The following is a 15,941-nucleotide window of genomic DNA, read 5'->3' as shown; positions in this document are numbered from 1 at the left end:
CACCTATATGGTTTGCCCCTGTCCAAATTACCCTCTGTAATTCACTTATTGCGGCCATTTTACTATGCCTATTAGTCAAGTCGGTGAATAACATTTGTTTAGGGGCCAAATATATTCTTCACCAGCAACATGTTCTTGTATTAAGTTATAATGGTTTGTTTTTCAAGCTATAGCAGTGTTGGTGGTGTCGCAAGATATTCAGAGCTAATAATAATTTGTCCTGTGTGTTTTGTGCTCTGTTCTGTTGCTGCTAGGTTTGTATTTAACGTGCAACTAATGGGATAGAACTATATTTATCGCTTATATAACTGTGCAACCCAAGGTCCATATTGTATCAGAATTCATTGTAAAACTTGAAATCTGATCAAGAAAATGTCCCTCTCTGTACTTCAATCCTGTCCAGAGATGTATGTCTTGCAGCTGTTACAGCTGCACTTGGGAAAAATATTTTTTATTTTCTAAATAAACTTAATTTATAGATATGTTGTAATTTTGTCATTTACTGTGATACAAAAAAAGACAATGGTTATTTCAATGGTTAGATTTAATACAAAGGTTTATAAATAAAAGCATACAACAATTTATCTCTAATACAATTGCAAAACTAATTTTATGTAAACAAGCTGTATTGGCATACAGTCTCCTGTGCTATGGAGTCCTCATGTCCAGGCTGATCGGGGTCTGCTGTGAATCTGAAAAAGATGGCATCAAGTATGGAATTCAATTAAATGGGTAAAAAGAAAAACTAATAAATAAAAACACTTCCCTACCTTGCTGAAAAGAAAACTTGACTGCCATCAATTCATATGATGTGGCCTTTTTATAATCCTGTACCTTCTCCTGGTGCCCCTGCTCGATCATCCTCTCTGTCTCCAACCTCAGCTCATCCTCTTGGAGTTGAAGCGCCTCCACCTCCTCCTTTTCTTCTTCTTCTCTCCTGCATTGCTCCTCCCATTGCTCATGAGACTGTTGTTCAACCTACAATAATATTGTAACATCAACATGCTTGGTCCAAGACTGCAAGCTGTCTGTCTGAGGACTTACTACCAGCTGATGTTTTAATTCCTAGGCATTCAAGTGCATATGCAGAGCAAACATTGTCCATTTATTTTACCACTGTATACTATGCATGCATTGATTGAGTTATGTTCTATTGTTCATATCTTTTCAATTTGCCTGACAAATGGCGGGTTGTCCAAAGGTTAGTGAGTAATTTGGACTATTATTAATCCAGAAATTGGTTAGTGCTGTTGTAGTCATTAGAGTGGCTGGCTGGGGGGGGGACAATTCATGGCAACCTGTGGCTTTGAAGTCACATGCAGCTCTTTTAGTTTGAAGCCATTTCTAGTGGCTTCCTGTGCCTACACTGAAAATGTCTAGCTTATGTCTACAGCCGTATCCTCTTTAACATTTTGCCAAACCAATAGCATTGGCTAGTCTCAGGTTTCTCTAGCTACTGTAGACTAGATATGGATTCCAACCCAGAAAAGGGACCCTCACAGAAAAATAGAGAATATAATTGTGTGTGGACAGATTTGTTTGCAAAAGAGTTGCATTGCTTGCCAAGTGAATATCAGGATATGTATAGAAGCAGTGTTCTAACCTGAGCATTAATTTCTTGCATCCGTGCAGTTCTGTATCCCCGTTCCTGGTCCCTCTCCCTGTGTCTTGTCTCCCTCTCCAACTCCAGATCCTGGATCAGCTCTTCTCGTCTCTTTAACGACTCCTCTTGCGCCTCACGGTTCTGCTGCATCTTAGCCTCTAGCTGCTGCTGTCTTCCCATGAGAACCTGTTGGTGAAGCATTCAGCTGGGTTATTATGAAACAGTCATGTTTTGTCTTACCTCCACCTGGGGTTTTAAGCCATTTGTGTATGATTTCTTTTATTTGTGACATCCCAAATCCCTTTGGGCTGAAAATGCGAATTCACCTCATGCATGAGCCGCTCCCTGGCTTTCCTCTCCTTCTCCCACTCTGCCTCCCGTATGTCCCAAACACGTTGGGCTTCCTCCCTGAAAGGGATGAGACAAGGCAGTTGCAATGTTAACTAACAGAATCCCTGCCCCATAGTCGAGAGCTTACTAAAGACCAATCTTATACATCACCAAAAATAACCATTTCAACTGGAAAAAAAATCCCCCAAGTGCTCACCTGTACAGAAAGTCAAACTCTGCCTCCCTCTCCCTCTCTAGCTGAAGTTGTTCTTCGATCACATGTTTCATCCAGGCGGCATCAGCCATAGCCCTTTCCCTCTGTGCGCTCTCACTCCTCCTGTCTTCTTCCTCCCCTTCCAGCAGAGCGGCCAGGATCTTGCGGTCGGCCTCCTGGTTGGGTACAGGCAGGGCACACAGGCATTGCCATTAGCATTGCTGAGTTACAAGCACAGAGTAGAGGCAGAGCCTCATGCAGAGTGATGGATGACAGGATAATTGGACTCACAAGCTCCTCCTGCACTTTCTGTGCTCTCCTCTTTAGCTGAGCGCGGTACTGACGGACCAAGAAATGCCTGAAGGGGCAAGAGGCCGTTAAGCGTGTAGCTAACAAACGTAATGAGATTTCTATCGTTTCCAGGCCATCATGAAGCCCATGGAGAGCTTGCCTTACCCCATCTCTGATTTCCTTCTCTTGTCCTCCACTTTTCGTCTTTCTTCCTCCATCTTCTCCAACTCCCAGTGCTGGGCGAGCAGGACTTCTTGCTCTTTCTTTAGACGACCAGCCTGAGCCACAGAAAAATAAACCACTACTTATTAAACAACACCCGACAACACCATTTATTTTCACTTTTTAAGTTAAGATCTGTATACCTCTTCTTCCCTTAGCTTCAGTTCGTCCATCTGTTTCCTGAGTTCATCTGCTCTCTTCCGCTCCTCTGTTTTCCTTCTCTCTTCCTTCTGCTGCATTCGCTCCACAGCCTCTTTTCGCGTTCTCTCGAACTCGTTTTCGAAACGTCTCTTCTCTTCCTGAGCCGTCTCTTCATGCTGTAGGTTTTCAATAGAGGGCTTATATATCAACGTCTAAATGTACTCAGAAATGCATGCACTATACTGTAAGGAATCATTTACTGACAGATTTCAGATTTGATACTGTACTCGCACATGAGCATCACCATTCAACTAATTATTAATATATATTTATAACATCACTTCACAAGGGTTACTAAATTGTTTTTTTAAAAGGAAAATATTACAATAGAAAAACATGAGTATATTCCTTTAAGGTTAATAAGAGACAACGATCTGCTGAACAGCTATACTTTATACTCGGTATTCCAAATATTACCTACCATTTTCTTCTCCGACACCTGCTCTTGCCATTGGCTGACAACATGATCTTTATGTAAGACAGACTCAACCTGTGGGCAGAATGTGACAGAGATTTGAGGCAAAGACCAGACGGTGATACCGGACAACCCTGACCTAAGTGGAAGGGATACCAGAATATTTAACTTGGGTTAAAAAAAAGTCATGGAATATTTGCGTCAGAAGAGCTATTGGTTTCCTTATCAAGTGCACGTCTTGTCAGAAAAGTGTTTTCTCTGTTTGCTAGAAGACTGGAGACATAGACTGTCATGACATTCCTCTGAACTATTTACATACTGTGCCATTTAACCAAACCTCATACTGTGCAACAACTAAAGGTTTGGCAACTTGTTGCCTTTACAACATTAATAGTTTAGGTTTAGCTACCTTTCGCAACTCTGGGTTGTTTTTCTTCCAGTGTTCATGCAGTAGCTCTTGTGCCAGCTAGAGGGTATAAGACAGAGACAACCATTATCACTGCAGTACAGGCGGACACATTTTGCACTGTGTTATAGTGACTGTCTTCTAAATGCCTCAATTGATTCTAAATTATCTCTTGCTCTCTCTGGAAAGCAAATGAATGGACTCACTCTAGTGCCCGGTACTCGCGGGCACTGGCCTACTTGGGAATAATGATGTACGTTAGAGACCTGCGGATGGAGTTTTTTGTCCTATTTATATTAACCGCCCCATCCGCCAACCTCTAGCCTCGATACCCAGGCTTTCATTTCGTCTGCGCGGAAAATGAAAGCCTGGATTTACGCATGGGCTGCACTGGCCTAAGAGTGGGAGTCAACCCTTCCGCGTAGGCGTCCCTCAAATGATGTGACGTCAGGGCTCTGAGCGGTGTGCACCCCTCAAAATAACACCGTGAGGAAATCATTACCAGTGGAACTTCAAACAAGGCTATGCGAGGAAAGTGAGGAGGATGGCTGAAGAACCCACCACACCGTCTAAGACCAGTGGTTTCTGCTTCTGGTCGACACAATAACAGTGCTGCACTGGGAGGGGGAGGAGAGACCGGGGCTGACGGACAGATCGGTGAACCAATCAGGGTGTGTACAAATCTGAGCCGCGACCCTCCCATCTAGGCCAGAAAGGTACTCTAGCTAACACTAGTAGAGTAATGTACGTGACATGAGCGTACACAAATGGAGGTTTATTGTACGGTACCACTTATAATGGCCAATCAGCAAAGCTGATGCCTAGACCCCACACAGATAGAGAGATTCTGTGCATCCTCCTCACAGACCCATGGACAAACAGAAACTCATGTTTTTTTTGTTTCCCAAACCACTTGGCACTGCACACCCCCGGGTCATTGGGACACACACACACCACAAGTTTGAAGTCATTTGGTTGGTCGGTGGGTGCCTGAGTTATGACCAGGACCACGCATCACCAGTAAGGCTACATTGTTGATGGAGAAAGATTTCATGCAAGTTCTGCGACTACTGTACCTTTTTCCTTCGCTCCTCCCTAGCTGAGCGTAGCTCTTCTGTCTTTTGCACCAACTGACTTGACAATGTTCTATCAGGAACGACTCCCCGGAGCTCTGCCTCAAGCTGGTCTCGCTCCTCCTGGAACATGGCCCTGAGACGGCTCCTGCGCTGCTCCAGATTCACCTTCTTCTCCTCCTTCAACCTATCTTTATGGTATGCTGACATGCTGGTTGAAGAGTTTTTGAGTGATTGATTGGACGACCAAATTAAGCATTACACTTGTTTACAACAGGGTCCACCTTGTTCAATTCATCAAAACATTTAGAGACATACAAATAGACACTTCTATATAGTGGCAGTTAAAGAACAGGACAGGAATTCATCATAAAGGAAGAAAAAAGGGAAAAGATACATATACAGTGAGGGATTCAGATTTTACAGGGGCCAGTTTCGAATTGCAGCCATCCGTAGGTGCCCTTTGAGAGCGGTTTTGAAGGAGTCAAGGGATTCACATGTCTTAATGACTGTTGGTAGGGCGTTCCACATTTTGGTGGCATAGGAGCGAAAATAATTTAGTCCCTTGTTTGTGCCGAATCTGGGTTGTACATGGTTTGTTGCACTCTCTCTGGTGTTGTGGGTGTGGACTTCGTTTACATTAAGGAAGTATTTAGACAGGTACATGGGTATCTTGGTGGTGTATCAAATCTTGTGGACCAGACCCATTGCAAGAGAAGAATGAGACATTAACTCATTGCTATGTCAGTTGTCTGCTCAAGAGCAAAGATGTTAGCCTCTCACTGTGTCTATCAGAACTGGCTAATTTCTCAAATGGTGATTTATATATATCACATAATTAGATCAGATAATAGCTCATATATTACGTTAGACTACACTATACTAGGCTACTAGCAGTGGTGTGTACCTAATAAAATGGCCACTGTATAATTGTATTACCTCTGTTCATGAGACTGACGAGAACTCCACCCCGCTTGTTTAGAGCTGTATAAACTCTGTTTTTTGAAGTACTGAGAATGCAGGTCCCACTGCTGCCGACAACGGGCCTCCTGTTCCCTCTGCCGTGCCATCTGTCTCTCCACAACACGGGCACGACTGGGCACATGAGTGGACAGGGTTGGTAGGGCCATCAGTGAACTCTAAACTCAGTGTAAACATAGAAACACACACATATTGATTGATTGATTGATTGTTTGATGGAATACTTTATTAACAGTTGCAAATTAGTGGTATATATTGCAATGGTTGCTAAGGATAAGGGAATGGTTACATCATGGTTACAGCAAAAAACGAACACCAAGAAGATATGGCTTGCCTTGGCAACATTATTACTGTAATCATTGGCCACGTACGCTGCATTAGCTATATTAACTAAAGATGGATTTGTGAGGGGACGTCATTATTCAAAACAACGCAGCTACGTCTGCTACGATCCTTCTATTTAGATGAATCTATTATCTATATATTTTTTAAACAGTATATTACTGATTGATTTGATTTTCAATTATATAAAACATTACAGACTATACTGTAATTTACAGTTATAGCTCTCTCGTTAATAAAATGTCCAGAGAAAACACAAATAGAGACACAATGACAAAAAAAGAAAAAAAATATATAATCTATAATACGCTTACCTGCCTGTCCCGTATCACTCTTAATTAGTATGTTGATTTCTAGGCGAGTCAGCATTCAAATAATAACCGTCTACTCTAAACAACAAAGCACTCAAGCTTCGACCATAGAAACGATAGAAACCACTTCACTTCCTGGTTACCCCCACGCTACGGGATACGGCATGGGTCAAAAAGATCCCTGTACCATAAACAGTCCTTCAAAAAAGTTGTTTTACGGTAAAATGATTTTAAAACGTAAACTTAGTTTACTCGATTTATGTTTGACATGTCTTTATAAAGCAAGACCATCTTTCAACAGAATGAATTGTTGTACTTTGTGTTTATTTATACTTTTACATGAAGGCTTCTTTAATTAATTCCTGTTCTGTTCTTTAACTATATAGAAGTGTCTATTGTACGTCTCTAAATGTTTTGATGAATTGAACATGGTGGACCCTCTTGTAAACAAGTGTATAATGCTTAATTGCGTCGTCCACTCACAGTTAACAGCCTTTGTATTGAGTTTGTGCTTGAAATGTACTGTAATTAACTGTTAATAAATATTCCAATCAATCAATGCTGCTCCCCATATGCGTTGAGAAGCAGAAGTTAAATATTATAACAATAATGTGTTTTTCAACAGGTTAAGTAATTCATACAAATCCCAGTAGTTGGCGGTCTTGCAACATTTTATAATAATAAGTGTGAAAGAGGAAGAATGCTGTGCCGTCAGCTGATACGCGCAGTCTGAGCCGAGTTGTTAAAGTCGTTCCTGACCAGATTGATTCAAGAGTCAAGACTGGAAATACTGTGTTGAACTTGAAACTACAGAGCTACTCCGTCGACCGACCATCAGATTAGTCGCCGTCACTGGGATATTTGGCAGCTCTTTTTCCTCATGCCCGATGACTACTACCCCATATTTGACTCCAATGTAACTTAAGTGTAAGTGTGTGTGTGTGTGTGTGTGTGTGTGTGTGTGTGTGTGTGTGTGTGTGCGTGCGTGCGCGCGCGCGAAAAGGAGGAGCAAGCAACGGGAAGAGGTGGGGGGTGTTATCTACTTTTCCAGGTGTCGCGTCGGACTGATTCGGTCTGGTTTATTAACCAGGCTAGTGTCGGACATCAATCAGCTCTGTTACTGTTCTGTGACAGACAGTCTATTTGTAACATTGCAGAGTACAAGAAGATGGCTCTCCTTAATGAGCACCAGTTCAGACAGCTCCCACCTGATAATAAAATAGAGACACGAACATTTCTGGAGGCAGTCTCACATCTTCCACCCTTCTTTGGTAAGTGAAGTTTGTGCAGGTGATGGTGAACATGTAGGTCTACCTCTGTGTTACAGACACTACTTGTAACATGATTGTGAAATAATTGTAATTTGAATGTGAAATTTTAGCAAGCTTTTGAGTAATTTTATATTAGATTATTATTGATACATTAATAATTAATGTTCTAATTTACGAATATGTTTCTCTGTCTGACCTTAGCAGTTGGCAAATGTTTTCCAATATGGGATTAAGTTCAACTTTGATTAAGAAACACAAAGCTAATTGTGTGATACAATCTATCCAATCACCTCGACAAATTGGTCCCTATAGGATCTTTTTGGGGGAGATCAAATTCCTCTTCATTAAGCAGTCCTCATCCTTTAGCAGCATGCATAATTTAATTCACTGGCCTGGATTTTAAGTTGTGAAAATTGATTAGTACGGTGTTGAGTTGCCCTTGCTCATTCTCTGGCTGCATAGTTCACTGGGGCAGCTTTGTGTGGCTTCATTCTGTATTTATATGCCAAAGCTCCTGTATTGAATCTGTCACGTGAAACCCTTGAGAGAAACCATTAATCACTATTGTTTTATCTGACCTGGAAATCTCTTGGTCAACTTTCCTATAAGCCTTTTTATCAACTCAACCACATGAACCCTAGCATCCCTGGCCTATACTGGGGCGAACGTTCACAAAAATAGGAGATCTACAAGCTCACCACACCTCCCAATACAACATTGTGAGCTTGTAGATCAGCTATTTTCGTAGAAGAGATGTTGTAAGAGGGGGAAATGGAGCTGACCAGCTGTGGACTCCATAAACAAATGATAATTGGTGCTAATGTTTGTTAATGAATTATGGAATTGTTGAGGTAGAAGTCGAAAGTGGCAAGGCCCATTTCTTTCAGTTGTTTTTTCTAATGTTCTGTCGTCGTTGTCCCCACCACAATTCAAAGGCTCTTGTGGGACCTCCATTTGTTTTGCATTGCCAGGGGCTTCCAGAGGCACTGTTGCTTGTAACAACAGTCAAGCTGTAGCATATTATGTATTGTAAAACAATAGAGAGAAACAGTGACTGACATACAGAGATGGGTGTATTGTATTTTAGTCATACAATTCCATTTAGTTTTAGTCATATTTTAGTCTTCTGAAATGTTTTAGTTGACTAAATGTCATAAAATTTTAGTCAATTTAATTAAAGAAAAAGGTTTAATTTTGGCAGGCCTTGATGCCTGATTTTAACTGCATGCCAAAAATAGCTGATCTACAAGATCAGCTATTTCTGGAGTGCGACACACACTCTTAGTTCTACTGGATCTATTCTCTGCTGGTTCCTTCCTAACATTTTAGCCTAGTTTTTAGTTGTTGACAGAATTGTCAGTATATTTAGTCATGGATTTAGCTATCATAGATTATTTTTTATTTAGTTTGTCAGTGAAAATAAGGTAGTCGTAGTTTTAGTCGAAAAAATTATATAGACCGTCTGTAAATACTGAGGGCATGCAGGGTAAACATATAAAGATCCTTTTGAAAAAGAGGATGACATTGAAATGGGATACAACCGTGTTGGCATCAGTTCAGCACAATTGACTGCACTTGTCAAGAGTAGTTTCCACTTTCCGCTACCCGTGGGGGGGCTGAAGGCCGTCTGTTTTGTCACACGATATTCTCCATCAGCTGTGTGTGGTAAAGACGTGATTTTAGAGTAGCCACTGTCCGACTGTCCTACTTTATCTCCAAACACTCAGGTTTTCTACACTTCTGTAGAATCCTGTGTTATTTCACCCTGGTTTCACAAACCAAATGTACCCTAACTCTTGGATTTACAAATGTATACATTCACACTGAAGATTTTACTGTGTAGTAACCTAATTACTATACTATAATGATGCCCCAGTCTCAATTAAAATGTAAATTAATAATTCATATCACCCCTGACACTGTATGGCAGCTTGTTTTGACATTTAGGTCTATATTAATGTTTCTACATGTTCTGCCATCACATAGGAAAGCAAATTGAAATGTTGTAAGGATTTGTGCTAAAAAAAATAATCTTGCATGATATCCCCTATTTACACAGTGCATTGTGTTCGGAGAGGAAAGCTGGAGCTACTGAATATTTAATGCAATCCAATGCTCCTTTAAAAAAATCTGTCTGGCTCTCTATCCTGTTTAATTATTTAGCATTGTTTCTTAGTGTACAATTTAATACAAGTTACAACAATTAAAAATTATATAATCCAACAAAAACAATGTTGCATATTGTTTGATGTTAATCAGCCATTAAAATGGTCTTTTCCATGTCTTTCTTCAGATTGCCTTGGTTCCACAGTGTTTGCTCCAGTCAAGGCTGACATAGTAGGCAACATCACTGTAAGTACCGAATATACAGTACATAGTAATATAATACACAAATTAACATAATCCTCGTGTTGATGTATCCATTTGTATCTATGAGAGATTCAAATACATTTTTACCCCATTTTCTTCTACTCTGTACATAATGTTTAATATTTGTGATGATGATATACTTTTGATTTATTTTTATGTTATGTTGAATTGAATACATATGACATCAATGGAAACAAGTCCACAGAACTTGTTTGGGTCAACCTTTTAGACCAAGTTGTATGACTTGCATTTCTGTTTTAATAGAAATGAGAAAGTATTCAATCAATATGAAGGACCCCAATGGAAACAAGCCATAGTGCTTTCTTGGGTTATAAATCCTCTTTCATACTCCTATTTTAGAGCCTAAATAAAAGTCGGTTCGGCACTGTAGAGCCTACAATGTGACGTCGTTTGGGGTGGCGGGTACCGTCCTAAACTCGGTTCTTCGGTGCTACTGAAAATTTCTGACGAGCCGAAATCATTTCGGCACTACAGCGCCGAAACAGCGGTAAAATAGGAGTATGAATCGTCCCTTAGCAGACCTTGTATTGACTTTCCTGTGCTTTTTTCTGCAAACTGTTAATGACGGAGGTTATAGTGTTTGGACCTAGCGGTCCTGGTATCGTTCCCACTGACCTAGGTTCCCTGCAGCCATATGTGAAACCTGTGGTCTCAAACCTTGGCGTCAAACTAGACAATGCCCTTAAACTTGACAAACAGGTCAATGCGGTAGTTAGCTCTAGTTTCTATCATCTGAGGCTGCTGGCCAAAATCAAGTCGGTGCTATCTTTTAGTGATTTTGAGCGGGTTATACATGCCTTCATATCTACGCGGTTGGACTACTGTAATGCCTTGTACGCTGGTTTAAACCAAGCCTTCCTTGCTCGACTCCAGCTAGTCCAAAACTCAGCCGCTCGTCTACTCACAGGTCCTCACAGACGTGAGCATATCACACCTGTCTTGGCCTCCCTTCATTGGCTCCCTGTCCGCTTCAGAGTGGATTTTAAAATTATTTTATTTGTCTTTAAATCTATAAATGGTCTGGCTCCTCTTTATTTGTCTGACCTTATTGAGGTTATTGAGATTGGAATTAAGTATTCAATCAATCACAAATGTACATTCAACTGTATTTTGTATTGTTGTCCACATTTAGAAAATCAAGGCAGTTTATGATGGCAACCCAACTAAGTTCAAGACACTCCAAAATATACTCGAAGCAGAGAAGGAGATGCATGGAGCAGAATGGCCCAAAGTTGGAGCTACCGAGGCACTTATGTGGCTAAAAAGGTGAGGGGTGTGTGTGTGTGTGTGTGTGTGTGTGTGTGTGTGTGTGTGTGTGTGTGTGTGTGTGTGTGTGTGTGTGTGTGTGTGTGTGTGTGTGTGTGTGTGTGTGTGTGTGTGTGTGTGTGTGTGTGTGTGTGTGTGTGTGTGTGTGTGTGTGTGTGTGTGTGTGTGTGTGTGTGTGTGTGTGTGTGTGTGTGTGTGTGTGTGTGTGTGTGTGTGTGTGTGTGTGTGTGTGTGTGTGTGTGTGTGTGTGTGTGTGTGTGTGTGTGTGTGTGTGTGTGTGTGTGTGTGTGTGTGTGTGTGTGTGTGTGTGTGTGTGTGTGTGTGTGTGTGTGTGTGTGTGTGTGTGAGTGAGTGAGTGAGCCTGGCTAATAAGCCAGACCGAATCAGCCGTTGGCAAAAAAAAAAATCCTGCGACAGTGTTGTGTGATATTAGTCTGGCTTATTAGCCAGGCTATGTGTGTGTGTGGTCGGTCTAATTTGCACGTTGACCTAGCCATGGGGGCAGCATAGAGTACTTTGCAAATACAACACACAAAATGCAGCTGAATGTATATCATTAAAACAGATCCAAAAAAGGACATGAAAGAACTACTATATTATAGAGAACAGGCTTCTTAATGGTTAACCCAACTACCCAAGCCCCCAGGGAGGCTCTCCAACGTTGAAGTGCTCGGTCCTACTGGTCAAAGAAACTAGAGAAAAGGTTGGATGGCACTTACACCCGCCTTCTAATGAGAGCGCAAAATCTGTCTTGGAAGAGCCACCCATCGACTAATCTAATATACGGCAACCTTCCCGTGTTTCTTCACTAGTCCGATCCAGAAGAACACAGTTTGCCGGCCACTGCTACAGAGCTGACGATGGGGTTATATCTTCTCTTCTTCTCTGGAGTCCTGCCTCAAAGCAGACCAGAGGTAGAAAACTATTTTTCCCTGATGTTCCCTAGGGACACAGGCATCAGTAAGCAGGAACTGGGGATGGCAATGAAGGACCGGGAAGTCTGGCGTGATATTGTGAAATCCACGATCTCGACCGCGGTCGAAAAATGATGATGACTGGTCAGAGTGGGGACTGCAGGCGCACCCGTGGAGTTATGAGGAGGAAACCCAGTGCAGCTGGGCTTTAACGTTGAGCGCTCGTTTGCACTTCCGCATTTTGGGCACCAAATTTTAAAAATGCGGAAGTAGACCGTTCTTCCGGGTACAAAACGCCACTGAGCAACTTCCATCGAAATGAATAGTGGGGCGGCGGCCTCTATCCTTTTATTACTCTATGGATTAACCGTGTAAAAATTACTATCCTCATACCATGGACAGTGCAACCTTGAAACAGATGCACTCGAACAAATGATCCCTCTCAGTTCCACTCCCCTGCTGACCAACCTTTAGGAGTCATTAGTGCAGCCCTCCACCCCACCAGTCAAGCCGGATCCGTTCCATTGTAGAGGAATCGAACCCTGGTCCCTGTGGTGGTGGGCAGGAACTTTACCCCCATTCCACTGCCAATTGGACAACCCATATGAAATAAACCCTGATTACTGATATAGGATACAGTGTTGTGTTAATTACAACTCATGGAGCTGCACGGTACTGTGTGACTGTTGTACACGCATTGGAGCATATTGACATAGTCCAACAAAAGTGTTTATTATTGCTTAGTGTATATTTCTTAATCTCCATCAACCAGAGGTCTACGATTTATCCAAGTCCTACTTCAAAGTCTGGCAGATGGTGAGAAGGACCAAAACAACCCAAATCTTATCCGTATCAATGTCACCAGAGCCTACGAAGCCTCCCTGAAGAAGTACCATGGTTGGCTGGTTCAACAACTCTTCAAGGTAAGGAGATCACAGGTCTTGTGTGTTGGTTATATATTGCTGTTTGAGGAATTTACCACAAAATCTCTGTTTGCCCCTTTTAGGCAGCACTTTATGCTGCTCCCTATAAGGCAGACTTCATGAAGGCTCTTTCCAAGGGTCGGGAAGTCAAGGACGAGGAATGCTTGGAGAAAATTAGAAAATTCCTTATAAACTTCACTGCTACTGTGGATGCTATTTATGCTATGTACAGCAAGATGAATGCTGAGCTAGACTACACAGTGTGACCAACACAAAACGGTTTCTTATTCATCGACTGATGCGCCTGGTTTACAGTTATTTAGATTCAGTAGAAGCCTTGACATGGTCACAGGACAACTTGTTGTGGTGATGTGTAAATGATTCAGTGGTTCTACACATTGTCTGTATTGGAAGTGGAACTCATCTGTGTGCCTTTTCTTGCTTTCTTAACACTTGACTGTATGTTTGCTGTGTATGTTATTTAATCTAAAATCTTAATATTATCATAACCACAAAAGACATCTAAGTGATCAATGTTTTATGAAAACAGCACCAGGCCTGTTACGAAAGTGATAGCTTTCAAAGAATATACAGTAGCCTATGCTGTTTTTGAGAACAATGGCCTTTTATTTATATTGCAGCATTAACGAAACTCAAAACAAGTTGAATAGTGCTTGAACTTGGTATATTTTATATTGTTTTTTTTTTTCCACTTCTAACATGCATTGAAAGCATATTTATGGAAATAAACGACTTGAATGTATCATAATGTAAGTGTTAAAACCTATACTGCATTTCTGTCTTGATCATACCAAGAATTAATATTTATTTGTGAAATTACAATAATGATTAGTAGGCCTATTTAGTGTTAATTGTCAGATACATTTTCCTTCCATCTCCTTTATTCCCATTTGTATCTTTTTACTTTGAGCCTTGCACCTATAAGACTAGTCTTCTAATTTGGAGTGTTGCAGGTTTTCTGCTTTTGCAGTTTTTCTCTTTCTCTCAGATTCATTTTCCTTGAAAAACCTTTTCTTTTTTTCTTTTTTTTAATGGTAAAATGCCTTTTTAAAAATGAAGCCAATTATATGTGTATATATTTTTGGAAACGTGATAACAGGAAGGTGCTTTGGTGCTTAAGTTTAAATGACATTATGTCAGAACGTAGCAGTACAGAAATCTACTTTTATTTTGAAGGAAACATTTGTTGAAATTTTAAATCCTCTTCATGACGTATAGTAGAAGTAGACGCACACGCACAAGAGATTGTGTTTTCCAGTTTAAAAGGTACTTTATTACTTCAAAAGACAAGCCATAGCCAGAATTAATCATTATTAAGGGGTGCTAGCCCCTCCTATGTCCAGCTTTGAGCGTTTGTGTAAACACAAACATTGTGTAAAGTACAAACATTGAAGACGAAGGTGAGGACGCATATTGTGATTTGCCCGGAATGAGATGATGTATGATGATTATGCCCCTCACTTCACATGGGTGTGATTTAAATTTATTTGGTCAAAGTTTTGATTACTGTAATTACTGATGTTGAAAAGCACACAATTAATTTCAAGCACAAACCAGCAAAAATGATAACGTTATATATGTGTTCTAATGTTCTAGTACACTATCTGTGCCTTTAACCTGGTTGCAAGGGGCGTAGTAAAGACCTTAGCTTTTCTGGCGCTGTGTTTTTTTTATGTTTGACCCTTATTCAACCAGGTTGGCCATAAGAAGAACCAATTCTAAAGAATGAAGGCCTGTGTCTGTCTCTTACTTTAACAAGGTCTAGGACCGTGGTACTTCTAACCTCCATGCTGTAACGGGCTCTATACCATGAAGGAATTGCATGTCTTTCAAAGTATTTTTTCCCCCAAAGCAATGCCTCGACCATTATGCTTAAGATTATACTTTGTCATATGACAGTGTCGTTCAGAGCTTGTAGGTCAGTTTTGTTTGGTGCAACACAGGTTGTATGATGGAATATAAATTAGGCTTTGAGTGATCTGACTTCAGTCCACTATCTTCTCAGGTGCTTGCTTACCTTCAAATCTGTCGATCATGTGAGAGAAATTAAACAAATAGCCTATATGTTGCACTATTAACTCTTTGCCTTTTATACTGTTGCTTTGATACATGATTATATTCTATTACAATTTATTGAATTTGGATTGTAGTTTTGTTCATGTGCATTGTAGTACAATATTATTATGAGTTTTATTCAATATTCAAATGTTAGTGTGGGATGTTGGTTGTTACACTGCAAAATAACAAATCTTGTATTAATAGCTGCTGGTATCAACCATATTTTTCAATAAAAATGTATATTTAAAATAGAAATATTTGTCAATGATTTAAGTTGTGCTTCAAATGGTTAAATCAATTGCCTAATAATACAGATGTAAAACTAGATAAAGGGCACAGGTCTCCACCAGGGCAGGTCAGGTTGTAGCCTCCTGGTGACGCTATAATAGGCCAATGTGAAAAGGGTGCCATTTCTTCTTACGCCTTGGATGGAATGTGTTTTGCAAAAATCCACCTGTAACGAAGACTCTCACTTCCAGTCATGTTGTTGGATCTGAGTAGTTGCTCATTGGATATTTAGTCCCTATATAAGGGGATATCCGACTAGGACGTTGGGCTATATGACATTCTATGACATTTGGCCCGAGCCGACCTAGTGCTGATATCAGATAGATGTGGTAGAATCATATATGGATAGATCTAACTGGCTTAGTCTAACCGGACACCACTGCGGCGGGTCCTAACCTAAGTAATCAGCAATAGAGCGTC

The 15,941-nt window shown here is 40.8% G+C and overlaps 2 protein-coding genes across 4 annotated transcripts; one reads left to right on the top strand and one right to left on the bottom strand.

The window, feature by feature from the left end:
• Positions 1-25: 25 nt before the first annotated feature.
• Positions 26-6,534, bottom strand: tchp (trichoplein, keratin filament binding). Of its 2 annotated transcripts, XM_083784444.1 has the most exons (13): positions 6,393-6,534; positions 5,695-5,894; positions 4,759-4,966; positions 3,686-3,742; positions 3,283-3,351; positions 2,804-2,977; positions 2,604-2,716; positions 2,439-2,505; positions 2,151-2,323; positions 1,930-2,011; positions 1,604-1,789; positions 835-978; positions 26-692 (listed from the first exon to the last, which is right to left on the bottom strand). In XM_083784444.1, the coding sequence occupies exons 2-13, from the start codon at positions 5,883-5,885 to the stop codon at positions 660-662; spliced, it is 1,497 nt and encodes a 498-aa protein (XP_083640570.1). In that variant the 5' UTR covers positions 5,886-5,894; positions 6,393-6,534; the 3' UTR covers positions 26-659. The 2 variants fall into 2 exon arrangements, with proteins under 2 accessions (XP_083640570.1, XP_083640569.1); XM_083784443.1 differs by having other exon boundaries at positions 26-978.
• A 582-nt stretch (positions 6,535-7,116) lies between these two features.
• Positions 7,117-14,514, top strand: gltpa (glycolipid transfer protein a). Of its 2 annotated transcripts, XM_083784445.1 has the most exons (7): positions 7,117-7,352; positions 7,393-7,446; positions 7,485-7,660; positions 9,954-10,012; positions 11,184-11,317; positions 13,004-13,154; positions 13,238-14,514. In XM_083784445.1, exons 3-7 carry the CDS (start codon positions 7,558-7,560, stop codon positions 13,418-13,420), a joined length of 630 nt encoding a protein of 209 aa, XP_083640571.1. In that variant the 5' UTR covers positions 7,117-7,352; positions 7,393-7,446; positions 7,485-7,557; the 3' UTR covers positions 13,421-14,514. The 2 variants fall into 2 exon arrangements, with proteins under 2 accessions (XP_083640571.1, XP_083640572.1); XM_083784446.1 differs by lacking the exon at positions 7,393-7,446 and having other exon boundaries at positions 7,117-7,316; positions 7,547-7,660.
• Positions 14,515-15,941: the final 1,427 nt, after the last annotated feature.

The sequence above is a fragment of the Protomyctophum parallelum genome (genome assembly GCF_964188405.1).
Source record: "Protomyctophum parallelum genome assembly, chromosome: 15".
NCBI classification, from domain to species: domain Eukaryota; kingdom Metazoa; phylum Chordata; class Actinopteri; order Myctophiformes; family Myctophidae; genus Protomyctophum; species Protomyctophum parallelum.
Note: the sequence above shows the minus strand (reverse complement) of the source record. Positions and strands in the feature narration are given on the sequence as shown.

Excerpts from the sequence above, each read along its gene's own strand:
- tchp (XM_083784443.1), bottom strand. The coding sequence starts at position 5,885 with ATGGCCCTACCAACCCTGTCCACTCATGTGCCCAGTCGTGCCCGTGTT. Across the intron at positions 2,324-2,438 it reads AGAAAGTGCAGGAGGAGCTT|GAGGCCGACCGCAAGATCCT; the intron begins GTGAGTCCAATT and ends GTACCCAACCAG. Across the intron at positions 2,012-2,150 it reads GAGTTTGACTTTCTGTACAG|GGAGGAAGCCCAACGTGTTT; the intron begins GTGAGCACTTGG and ends CATCCCTTTCAG.
- gltpa (XM_083784446.1), top strand. The coding sequence starts at position 7,558 with ATGGCTCTCCTTAATGAGCACCAGTTCAGACAGCTCCCACCTGATAAT. Across the intron at positions 7,661-9,953 it reads ACATCTTCCACCCTTCTTTG|ATTGCCTTGGTTCCACAGTG; the intron begins GTAAGTGAAGTT and ends GTCTTTCTTCAG. Across the intron at positions 10,013-11,183 it reads ACATAGTAGGCAACATCACT|AAAATCAAGGCAGTTTATGA; the intron begins GTAAGTACCGAA and ends GTCCACATTTAG.